Source organism: Neolamprologus brichardi, chromosome 5 (assembly GCF_056152115.1).
Source record: "Neolamprologus brichardi isolate AB-2024 chromosome 5, ASM5615211v1, whole genome shotgun sequence".
NCBI classification, from domain to species: domain Eukaryota; kingdom Metazoa; phylum Chordata; class Actinopteri; order Cichliformes; family Cichlidae; genus Neolamprologus; species Neolamprologus brichardi.
The window spans coordinates 30,672,898-30,685,974 of NC_142108.1; the positions used below are offsets into that span (position 1 = coordinate 30,672,898).

Here is a 13,077-nt window from a genome sequence, read left to right on the forward strand (position 1 = left end):
AGTTCCACTGGTAGCCATACATGCCCACGCCATGACGCTTTCACCACAATGCTTCACTGATGAGATGGCATGCTTAGGATCATGAGCAGTTCCTTCCTTCTCCATACTCTTCTCTTCCCATCACTCTGGTACAAGTTGATCTTGGCCTCATTGGTCCATAGGATGTTGTTCCAGAACTGTGAAGGCTTTTTTAGATGTCGTTTGGCAAACTCTAATCTGGCCTTCCTGTTTTGGAAGGCCAGATTAGAGTTTACATCTCGTGGTGAACCTTCTGTATTCACACTGGTGAAGTCTTCTCTTGATTGTTGACTTTGACACACATACACCTACCTTCTGGAGTGGTCTTGATCTGGCCAACTGTTGTGAAGGGTGTTCTCTTCACCAGGGAAAGGATTCTTCGGTCATCCACCACAGTTGTTTTCCGTGGTCTTCTGGGTCTTTTGGTGTTGCTGAGCTCACTGGTGCGTTCCAAACAGTTGTTTTGGCCACGCCTAATGTTTTTGCTGTTTTTTTTTTAGCCGAATGATGGCTTGCTTCACTGATAGTGACAGCTCTTTGGATCTCATGTGGTGGTTGACAGCAACATGGAACAGTTGAGAAGCCAATTGTCCCATTACTTTTGGTCCCTTAACAAGTGGGAAGCACATATGCAAACTGTTGTAATTCCTACACTGTTCACCTGATTTGGATGTAAATACCCTCAAACAAAAGCTGACAGTCTACAGTTAAAGCACATCTTGTTCGCTTCTTTTGGAATCCATTGTGGTGGTGTATAGAGCCAAAAATGTTAGAATTGTGTCGATGTCCCAATATTTATGGACCTGACTGTATATTGGTTTGTATGTTCATTATCCTGGTGTCTTTGAAAGCTTGGCCAATAAGGGAAATTTTGATTGGCCAACAGAGTTTTTAGCCATGACAGTAGATGATTCCTAAAATATGGTTGTTACTGCAGAGAGGCAAAAAACTTTAAAAAATGCAAGGTGGGTAGACCTACCAGGCAGGACAGAAGACTGCAAAGCGCTTTTGCAGGATACCATCTCTAGGTTCAGATGTCACAGTCAGCTTTAGTAAATCAGTACAACAAACCACGACACAAAGCATGTTTTCATAGATTTTTTTTCTCGACTTTTATATTTTTAAAAACGAACCAAAAATAACAGATTAAATAAAATTTACAGTAGACATATGCAATCATTGTGCACTTTTACTACTTCTTCTGATACGTTCTGCACAGCTGTCAACGAAAAAAACGCAAACACAACAGGGCGTCTGGGGGGGTGGAGCTGGGGCATGTGGGGCGGCTGTGGGAGAGAGGAGAGGGGCAGAAGAAGTGAGGTAGAGGGCAGTAAGGAAAAAAAAGATGGGAAGAGGAGCGGGGATGAAGAGGGAAGGAGTAAAGGGATAAATAGGAAGGCCTAACCTTTGTCACTCAGGGGGGGAGGGAAGAAAAAAAAATTCACCGAATATATAGATTTCTTTTATTCCTTACATCACTTATATAAATATATTGAACCCCAAAAAACAAACAAAGAAAAACTTCTGAGAAAAAAAGAAAAAAAGAAAACAGCGCAATACAGAAACCCACAACAGCAGTAAGGCAAACAAAGCAAGAGAGGAGAGAGAGAGCAGTGACAGAATACATGAGAGGGACAGAGGAGCAGAGAAAGATAGGAGGCAGTTTGAGACATGGCAAGAGGGGGGAGCAGCAGGAGAAAGCGGAGAGTACGCAACTGTGCCGTATGAAAATTTATAAATATGTGAGATAAAGAGACGACTGTGTGACAGAAAGTCGAGGAAGGTGAGAAAGCGCTGGCAGAAAAAAAGGAGGAAGGGTCAAAGGGGGGGAGGGAGGAAGAGGAGGAAAAGGTTTGACTGAGGTCGACTGTCCAGTGTGTTTTTGTTATGTGCTACGTGACCCTGTTGCCTGCACTTGTGTTTCTGTTATGTGTGTTTTTGTATCATGGCAGCACACATTCCACGGCAACAGTGAAACACATGCTCGCGTGTCTTGTGTGCTCTTCTGCGATATAAATACAAAACAAAAACAATGAATAAAAACAAACAACAAAATCATATTTGCAACCAAACACCAGCCACCTCATGATTCACACCCTCTTCCCTTTTATACATTTGACACATGATTTAAATCAAGTTTTTTTTTTTTTTTTTTAATTGTACACTAAGAGCAGTCCCCCTCAGTCCTCCTCCCTTTTCCACCACTCCAATAAGTGTCTCTCTTTCTGTCTGTCTTTCCCCTTCGTTCCTCCCCCTCTCTTTTCCTCTCACTGAGAACTGGCTCTCTCCAGCACGCGCAGGTCATAGTTCTTTTTGGCGGCCCTCAGTTTGAAGAGGCTGGCCCCACTGTTGTTAAGTTTGAAGGAAGCACTCTGGGCAGCCATGGTGTTGGGGAACACTGCCACTACTGTGTAGAGGTGAGCTGGGTCATTTCCGTCGCCCTTCGCTCCCCCAGCTCCCATGCTAGCTCCGGGGCCTGCTGTTGCTCCTGGCCCTGAAGGCCCAGCACCAGGACAGGGGCCGCAGCCCCCTGCTCCTCCTCGGCCTCCTTGGGGCTCCTTCAGCCACTGGATCTTGGCACCGCACAGCGACAGCTGGTTGAAGAGCTTTTCAGCCTCTGGACGTGTGATCCCCTCCGGCAGGTCTGTCACCTCGAGTACTCGACTCACCACTGAACGAGGGGGGACAATGATAATACTAATGAACTCCATATAATGTGAGCAAACCAAAAAGAAAAAAAACACAGGAATATAGGCTACCAAAAATAATGAAGTCACACACACAGTCTTTGCTTTCACCTAAGTAACAAGCTTTTATAATCCTCATGTCCTCAGACAAGAAAAGAAGATACGCAACCCTTTCTCATGCGTGTCTTATACGTGCCACAAATTCTTGGGTTTCATAAAGATAAAGACGAATAAAGGAGTCTGTAAACTGCAGATCCCAGTCGAGTTAGGAAGCTGTGTTGTTACAAAAACAAAACACCGAGTGTTGAAACTCAGGGTTCTTTTAAGTTGTGTAACTCTTTAAAAACATTCCAGCACAAAATTAAAGGACACTTGCTGATTTATGCTGGTCTGTGATGGTGGATTTCTAACTTACCTACATCAGTGGTACCAAGATCTGTCGATGCAGATTTGAGTGTTTGTTTTTTCCCTCGTGCTCCGTGTTTCATTACTCCTTGGCCCTGAACACATCAGATAACACTCATAAAGATGCAGTAACAAAGGAGGACACTAGGTGGGGGTATGTGATATCAGTTGTACCCTTAAAAACATTTCACCAGACTGCACAGTTCGTGGGCACTGGAAGGTCAGCAGCAGAGAAACAAAATGACAGCTCACGGATTTCAAATTTTTGAAACACTACGCTTTAGCTACACAACGTGCTCTAAAAAGAGCTTTAATCCTTCAAAGTCCACATTTTATGACTGTAACGCACAAAAGTTGAGTGATTCTCAATTCTGGAGCACTTTAATCACAGAGCCCAGACAGATAATCAATGGGTCTCAATCAGCAATGAATTCAAATCAAATGTTACGTTGCTGAATATTAAGAATAACAAAAGAACAGCTTCTGCTTGTGTTATAGTAACAAAAATGTCATTCTTAAGAGGCTATCAGTTTCTTCACATGCAGATTTATTGTTTCTTCAAAAACAGTTCTGTAGCTGGTGGTAAGTTTCTACACCCCAGAAGTCATGACAGCACCCAAACGAAAAACAAATGTCCACAAAGTAAAGCAACACGTTTAAACCAGAGAAACTGATTAATGCACACTGACAAACTAAAAGGCTCTTACTAGAAAACATCAATATCAGTCAATACCCTAATAATTAAGATAGAATTCAGGACAAAGGCTTGTCAATACTAACCTGATGAGAGCTGTAGGAGGACTGACCGTGCATGAGGTGTGGGGGACACAGACTATACTGGAGGGGCTGCCCCAAAAGAGAGTAGCGACCATCACCTGCACAATTCAAATGGTGAATTAAAATTAAAACCTCACCCGAAGCTTGAAAACCGTGCTGTAATCCATTTTGCAAATATATGCAGCACCTGTCAAGTTAAAGTGAGTAATATTAAACATATCAGAAGTATGTACTAAATGCAGCGTTTAAAGGAAGACCATGTTTGTGTGTCTGGGAGTGCAGTGCACAATAAAAGAGGTCCGATGACATCATTTCAAAACTAATTACAAGAGACAGAAACCACTTCCTATTTGTAACCAGATGAACATAAGTGTAATCTAAATGGATAAGCATTAATGATTTTCACTAGTTTTGAAAACCTAACAGTGTGGCTGGAAAAATCCATGTGGCATAATGTTAGACCACTGGATAAGACAAATGATCCCTTAGAAAGAGAACAACTCCTAATTAAGAAGGAACAGCTCAAGATTGGAAATCCATACAACATACTCTAAATACACTAACACTCAACAGTCAAAATGGATACGTATAATGTATACTGGTAAATTAAATTGGCAAATTACTCCAATAAAGATTTGGAAGAAGTTAAAAGAAAAAAATATGGAAACCACCTAAAGTCATCTATGGGTCAGCTGACTACTACAGTATTTATTATACATTATAAATGCAATAAAGATGCACTGTGGAGATGTAGTATCGCAGACTGATGCAAGAGCCTGTTCGTACGTGTAACCGTACATTTCGAAGAATAAAAATAGGCCAAAGGACAGTGATGAGGTAAACTTATGTGTGTATGCAGAAGGTTTGACCAGGTGGCACGATGCCAGTCATGTGAATTTGCTGAGGTGAAGCCATCATTTGTTCACTGGTTTGCAGCCAAAAGCCACCCGACACGGTTTAGAGGGTTGCTGACGCAACTGGTGAAAGAGCACAAACCTAACAAGGGCTGAAAGCACACCTGCATCAAGAGGATTGTTTTTTGTGCACTAAACCTCTTTTCAACCAACCAAGCTGGGCGAATATAATTTTTATTTATTTATTTATTTGTTTGTTTTAAATCAAAGTTGCACTCATAATATTTTAACCAGGGGGTCCCAAACTTTTGGGGAGCAAGAAAGTATTACAGGAAAGAGCAATTTTGTCAAAGACAACTTACAGAGTAATCGTAATGATTTTGCCCATTTGCTTTTTTTGGTTATAGACTCCACGCTCGCCACCTAAATGGCTAATAAGCAAAGGCACAAATGAACATGAACAGTCTATTACACCCTTGTTGCAGTAGGGGATTTCCTAACAGATTGAGCTGATGTGTCACAATCCTTTTAGAGTTTGTACAGGCTAAAAGATAAGATGTTGGGCAGTACATGATAAGATGTTACAGAGTAAAGGGCGAAATAAGTTTTTCTTTTTTGTAAATTGGCTGTATAGGTGCCATCTTTATAGATAAAGCACAATTTTATGACCTCTTTTTGGGATCCCTTCTGCGGGTCTCCAAACGTCACTGCTATAAATAACTCATCTGGGGGCGAAACCTTAAATGTATAAAACAACATTTCATCAATGCTGCTGTAAATGGTAGCACCAACAAAGCTAACATGGCAAAATATATATACTACTGCTGACTAGTCCAGACATTTATGGATGTGTAAAGCTGTTGAGAAGACTATGAAAGGGCAACATCGCACACAAATCAAAGCCTTAAGTGTACTTTATGTGGTTGTGAGTCTGGGGGCTATACTGGGATGATATTCAATTGGAGACCTGCAATATTTTTTACATTGTGTATGAAAACTTACTCATGAACAGTCAGTATCTGTTTATGGATTTGAACCTTCACTCGTACCTTGAGCTGGCCCTCCTGGCCGGGGAAACTGGGAAATGAGGGGTAATGGTCCCAGGCCTGGACAGACACTGTTGACGCTGCCAGAAGGTGACGGGGTGGGAGACTGAGTGGGGGAGGCCAGGGGACTCGTCAGCTGAGTACTGGCCTATACACACACAGAGCAAAAATAAGAGACATTATAATATAGTTGGTGGTAATTTAAGCTCAAAATCTTTACTCATTCATCAGATTCAAAGAGCCTCCTGATCTAAACAGCTTTTAAAGCGAATCACAGATCACAGCTAGGGTGTGGAGATGTTAATGAAAAGACAATTAAGTACACACACACACATGCGAGTTGCAGATTGAATTAACAAGGTTTGTTGCATTGATCAACAAGGCTTGCATGCACGCGTGTACCTGTGGAGTGTTGTCAGGTTTGTAGAGCTCGCCTGGCTTGCTTGCCCTTTGCTCTATGCTGTAGTACTTGCAAGGGTTCCACTGGACAAGAGGGGGGTTCTGGGAAGGCTGGGGTCCATTGGGGACACTGAGCTGCATGACCATCACCCCAGGCCCAGGAGGTGGTACTCCTGAGAGAGCACAAACAGTCAGACACGTGTAACATAATAATATCAATATGTGTAGTGAAATACGTTTCATATCTTTTGAAAGATAAATATTTGATTCAGCAAAAAAGGCAGCTTTACACAAGGTAATTAAAATACCAGTTTCCCTTTAAGAGTGACAACTGAGCAATTCCAAGACTTTAAACCACTTTAGTAAGCCACATATATTATATATTAAATTATAGTGCAGACAACTATTAATCTAAGTAATCTGTGTTCATCCATGAGTGAGAGCTGCTTTAAAAACAAATAATGAACAATATAATATTAAGGCGTTTATTATAACATGACAACCATATTAAGAGAACTTATAACCATTAAAAATATAGTTTTATAATTAAGATGTCTTTATATCCGTGTACACCTGCATTAGATCAGCTGTTTGCATACTTTTGATAAACCAAGCTGACTTATTTTTAAATTAATTTTCTCATTATTTTCTCCCCTCTGCTTAAGCAAGAACTTTGAATTTGGTGGTTTTATGAACCACCAAAAGAAAGAGAAGCATGTTTACGGGTTAAAATCAGATAAAATTATTAATTGTCACAAATGAAGCAAAACTGCAGAAAACATTGAAGAACAATGTCACGTTCATAGATACATCTCATTTCCTGACCAATCACATTACTCTATGAATACATAAAAATAAACCTGACCTAATTTGAGGTAAAACATTGTTTGTCCCCGTGTGCAGGGCTTGAAGTACACCGAGTTGCGTGTTAAACATGTGAACCCCGTGTACCTTTGTCTGAACTCTTACCTAAATACCTTTCATCTAATTTTGTAAAGGACAGTTGCAACTAAGATTAGTCAACATAGTGTTTGTAGATTTAAGCACACAATGACTTCATCAGGTCAGCACTAGTATATACTCAAATAGAGATGTACCTGGGACTGCTGCAGTCTAAGACAAAAACAGTTTTCAGACTGTTTTCTTTTTAGGAGCCAACACTTTTATAAAGCATATAAGTCCAGTATTAATTATGGATGTCAATCCTAAAAATATTTATCTTTACAATCTGCTGACATCAAGCCTCACCTGAATATTGCTGCTGCAACTGTGGAGGGTTGCAGGGGGATGGTGACTGTGTTATCTGATACTGCTCAGAGCTGGGGGGCTGCAGGTAACCTACTGATGGACTGCAGGATAGACAGAAAAGACATAAAAAGATGAAGAACATCACCACATTGTGGATGGTTATATTAAACATTTCAAATAGTTCAAGGTTATTATTAAATCTCTTGTTGGAATAACATGTCTTCAAGCACCTACCTTGTGCTATTCTGCTGTGTGGGTGTGATAACACTGTAGTAAACAGGCATGGGCCCCTGGACAGACTGGCTGACTGGGACCATGACCTGCTGCTGGTACTGCTGCTGTACCACCTGCTGATTTTCATTACCCACAGGCACCTAGCAAAGTGTCAAAGATCAAGGGGAAAAAAAAGTCCAGTTCAAGAATGTGTACTGATGGGTCTAGGGGTCTTCTGACAAAGATAATTAGGTAGATACTCGTGTTAAACCCTTGTTACACTTTGCACGACGTTTGTTATTGTTTAAGAAGCACCAGATATTCAGCGCAACTCTTTACTGCATATTGGTGTGTTTGCAATATCACAGTAGCAACAGATTTTCAGTTGCCTCTGAGCGGCAACCTTATTCAATTCACAATCTAAACCACATAATCAAAACTCCATGTTAGCACATTTTAGTAAAATATCATCGCAACATGGATTATAAATGCAAGCTTTTTGGCTGCCAACACAGGGTCGAGGTGTTCTTCGGTGCCTACCTACAACACAAACTACACTGACAAAAAGCGAGTGCTTTCTGCAGCTGCACCCCTGACTCTAAATACACCACTGACACAAACCTGAGTTAGATCTGATCAGTTCTTTTAACTCGTATCTGTATCAGTACAGCAGAAAAACAGGTCTACTTTCAAAATACTTGCTTAGATTGTTTTGTTAAGCTTGTTGCAGTTTTAGGACTGTAAGCTCCACATCTGTTTCACAGACATAAAATGATGTTTCAACTGTACACCAGATGGCGCTGTTTTAACATGGAGCCGCATGTGGTTTAGATGCTGGAAATGCTTAACTTTTGTTCTCGCCTGAAAAAAAACCTGACAGTTCTGTAATCATCAACTAGTCCCATTAACCAAAGAAAGATATGACTGTTGACAAGTATCCTTTATCAACTCCTACAGTTGCATACCTGATATGATGGCATCTGTGGGTACTGAACCATTATGCTCTGCATTTGTCCTCCCATTCCTGCTCTCTGTGAATTGAGCAGTCCAGGATTTTGGGGTTGTTGCACACCCATCATGCCCTGGTAACTCGGCTGCTGGCTGGGCATCATGGTCTGAAGACCTGATGACCGAAATAATTTAAAAATAAAAATATTTAAAGTAAAACCACAGTATGTTACAGAAGGGAGGAAATGGGATGAAGAGGAGTAGTTGGGTCTTTACCTTTAAATAATTCACAGAACAACAGGACATAATAACCGTTAATGTCAAAAAAGAGAACCATAATATATTAAAAAAAAGGAAAACAATTTACAGAACACTGACAATCACGTAACTCACAAAAACTGAAATGTACCATCACTTTAAGCTTACATGCTTAAACATAATATAAATTAATTAATGAATTTTCTATGAGTATAAATCTTCACCATCACAAAACTTATATTTCAGACCAGACTGCAGGCATGTTGTAATGTAGGGTCTTTCTGGCCTTCATGTTCATGAACTATGTGGCTTTGGCAGACGTCCATTATGATCCAAAGTCCTTTTAGGTTGTCAACACTGTCAGTCACTTACTATACAAACAGCCAGACTTCACAAACCATACAATGCTGGCGCCTGACAACTTTTTCCAGGAACACAAAAGGAAAAATAGCCCTATATTTATCTGATTGTATTGGACTTGGATGAACAAGCAGGCACGGCTGTTTCACTCCAACCTTTCACCTGGTAGATTTAAAAGCAAGTGTGACTTTTGCTGTGGAAAACATTTACAGTTCCAAAATCGAGTGGACTTTATCCCCAATATAATTTCCAGTAAGTACAACGACATGGACAAATAATAATTTTGAACTTAAGTATACAACATCTGTTACAAATACACATTAAAACCCTGTCTTCCAGTTGTCAATAGACTGAAAACTAAAATAAAATAAACACACATTAATATGCAATAAAAAGTAAATGTGCATCAACATTTGACAAAGGCCTCTTTTTAATGCTCATTTGCTGCAAATGGCACTAAATATGTCTTTGCATATCAAAAAAGATTATTTTTTTAATATCATGTTGTCTGATGATGCACAGCACATGAAAATCAACTGACCTGACTGCTGTGCTGGCTGAGGCATGGGTTGTGTGCGTTGGGTTGGGTAAGACACCTGGTGGGACATTGGCTGGGGCACACGGTACTGCTGGCCTGAGCTTGGATACTGACCAGGAGGGTAGTATGAGACTTGTATCTGTGTAGAAATAACAAACCAAAGTTCAGTAATCTGTATTTAATGAACTTTGAAGGGAAGAATAACTGAGTCACACTGGTGTAGACAATTTTTAGTGTAGAAGTCATAAACCACCATATTATTTTGCTTCTGCAAACCATCAAATTCTCAAATCACATTTTACTTAAATCTAGAAAGCAAATTAACAGTAATAAAGACTTTCATAAATACTTGGTCCTTAAATTTCACTAAAGCAAATGTGTTAGGACAGGATCAGGAAAGGACTGCAGAGGGTCATCAACACAGCCCAGAAGATCACTGGCTGCTCTCTGCCCAGTCTGGAGGCCATTGCAAACTCCCGATACCTCAGCAGAGCTGGCAATATCATTAAGGACTACTCTCACCCCAGTAATCAACTGTCTGAACTATTACCGTCAGGCCGACGGTACAGGCCACATAAAACCAGGACAAACAGATTCAGGGATAGCTTCTTTCCCAGAGCTATCGCCATAGTAAATAAGCACAAAACAATTAAACCTGCTTAACTATACCATACTTGCCATTGTCACTATATTATGCTGCTATTCATACTATCATTATATTATGCTGCTATCCTGTATATATTGTACTTATTATTATCTGAGTACTTCGGTTGTTTTATTGTACTTTTTATATTTACATTTATATTTATTATTGCATTTTGCACCAAGGGAGTGGCACTCCAATTTCGTTGTACTTTGTACAATGACAATAAAGGCTATTCTATTCTATTATCAGCATGAAAGCTGGAATATTTATAGTAATAGTCTTGTATTTAAAGCAGTAAAAATTTCCCCTCTGTTAAAAATTACTTATTTAGAGCTTTAGCAAATAACATTCATCATTCATTATTGTACTTCAACTGGATGGTTTTCAAGCAACTCCATCCATCTTCTTCCACTTATCCTTATCAGGGTTTGCAGGCGGCTATCCCAGCTACAAAAAGACAGACTCTCAAGACTCACATCACAGCTGTGGGCAATTTAGAATCACCAATTAACCAAACAGCACTAACTGCATGTCTTTGGATGTAGAAGGAAGCCAGAGTACCTGGAGAGAACCTGAGCAAACACATGCTGCATCTTAAGATTTTGCAAAATTTTTGTAGCCAGGAAATATGTCGAGGACATTTACAACATAGCAGAAAAGTGAGAGTAAATCAAAACGATGAGCTAAAACAAAAGACAATCAACTCCACTCAAAGGTGTGATTATACTTCTGCGTCCACAGGTTTGCTGGGGTGCAGGTTAATTCTATTTCACCATACAACATTGTGATTCAGGCTGTTGACGACTGTATGGCCACCAATGTTTTATGATCGTACTGACTCGGCAACAGAAACACTAGAGTACACTACACTACAATGCACCAACAACCAGCAATAAATGTCTCTAAAGGTCAAGATTAGAACTATAAAATGAAAGCACACAGAATCAAGTGTCAATCAGGATGAATCTGTATAAAGAAAACTGCCAAAACTGAATTAGTTCATTACAAATAGTACGTATATAACTTTTGATAAAATCCGATGAGTGAAAAGCCTGATAAAAAGCCGTAAAAACAGAACATTTTGCAAATCTTCCATGATATTTGTGACAGCTTTGGTAACTGACACATCACGAAGTTAATTACTTTGCCTTCGGTGTAGAGTGCTGTTCTAGGTAATGATTTAAATTAGATAACAGATCTATAAAACCTTTTGCAAGTATGAAATATTAATTTATGTTTGCAATTACATTTTAACTACCCGATATGAAAGTCATACACAGGTCTGTTTTATTTATTACATTGTGTTACATTTAATTAATCATGTAATCCTTGGGCATGGTTGCCTCCAGATATCAGTTACATCGATATTCAATCAAAGCTGACAAACTGTGGAAACTGAATTTAAATCTAAAAGGTATGTCTGCTGTTTTTATCTAACCACCCGTGGAGGAATGCGTACCTGCTGAGGTGGAGGGGGCTGCATGTAGCCTTGTGGAGGTGGTGCGGCCTGCATGACAGGCTGGGATGGAGGAGGCGGTGGAGGTGGAGGATGGGGGTGTCCAGTGGTGGGCTGGTAACCAGACGGAGGTGGCAAAGGTTGACCCGTAGTAGCCATAATGTAGCCGGTCTGCGGTGGGGGGTGCTGCGGCAGCACTGGAGGAGTAGCCTGATACATAGGGGGAGGCTCGGGGTTCTCACTGGAGCCCTGCCGACTCAGCGTCATCTGTGTGAACTGGGGTGCCAGCTCTTCTCCCTGGGTAGAATGGGAATAATGCCATTAGTTATGACTTATAGGTGACACTCCTATATCAGTACTGTTTTTTGATTTTGAAGATGCGTTTTAGGATATACTAAGTAATTAACAATGATCTCCAACAGCCTAAATGCTTCATTAGCAATGGTCTAAAACGACTCCTATTCTGATTATTAAAGGGTCATTGTGTCATTTTGGAAAACACTTTATTTATTACTTTAAGTATATACATATACAGTTAAACACATCATTATCGTTATCGTTGTCGTTGTTATTATAATAATAATAATAACAATAATAACAATAATAATAATTATTATTATTATTATTGTTGTTATTGTTATAATAATAATAATAATTATTATTATTATAATTATTATAATTATTATTATTATTATTATTATTATTATTATTATTATTATAACAATAACAATAATAATAATTATTATTATTATTAGCAGAATCCAAATACAACATTGCAAACATTCAGAATATATGACAGGAAAATCTAAAATTAGACACTGAAGTTTATACTGGTTTAATCGGTCATTGCTTTACATACAGTCATGTGAAAAAAAGTTTCAAAGGACTCTACAAAATTTTGTTAAAAAACAAAACAAAACAAAAAAACAAACAAAAAACCCCACATCTCTCACATCACCTCTGGACAAATTTTCACACACTTGACTTTACAGTTCATTGAAATTTGCAGGTTTTTATTTATGCTTAGCTCTCTTAAGGTCCCAACACGGCATTTTAAATCAGGCAGAACTCATCTCTGACTGGGGCCATTACACCACGTTGAGTCTTTTCTTTTCCAGTTATTCTGTCATAGATTTGCTGCTGCGCTTGCATGACTGTTGCAACAGGACAATGATCCTAGGGTGTGTGACAGGTTTCAGCCACCTTTTGCTCTCAGACAGCTCT

At 39.6% G+C, this 13,077-nt stretch overlaps 1 protein-coding gene across 12 annotated transcripts in view; it reads right to left on the reverse strand.

Moving 5' to 3' along the window:
• Positions 1-1,110: 1,110 nt before the first annotated feature.
• Positions 1,111-13,077, reverse strand: part of r3hdm2 (R3H domain containing 2) — a 56,403-nt gene continuing 44,436 nt past the window's right edge. For all 12 annotated transcript variants that reach the window (XM_087841030.1, XM_087841025.1, XM_087841023.1 and 9 more), the window contains 10 exons: positions 11,857-12,150; positions 9,755-9,890; positions 8,613-8,770; positions 7,669-7,808; positions 7,435-7,535; positions 6,190-6,359; positions 5,791-5,935; positions 3,891-3,985; positions 3,121-3,205; positions 1,111-2,689 (listed from right to left, as the gene is read on the reverse strand). In XM_087841030.1, the coding sequence (XP_087697156.1) occupies positions 2,286-2,689; positions 3,121-3,205; positions 3,891-3,985; positions 5,791-5,935; positions 6,190-6,359; positions 7,435-7,535; positions 7,669-7,808; positions 8,613-8,770; positions 9,755-9,890; positions 11,857-12,150 (1,728 nt within the window). In that variant the 3' untranslated portion in view covers positions 1,111-2,285. The remainder of the gene's footprint in view (positions 2,690-3,120; positions 3,206-3,890; positions 3,986-5,790; positions 5,936-6,189; positions 6,360-7,434; positions 7,536-7,668; positions 7,809-8,612; positions 8,771-9,754; positions 9,891-11,856; positions 12,151-13,077) is intronic.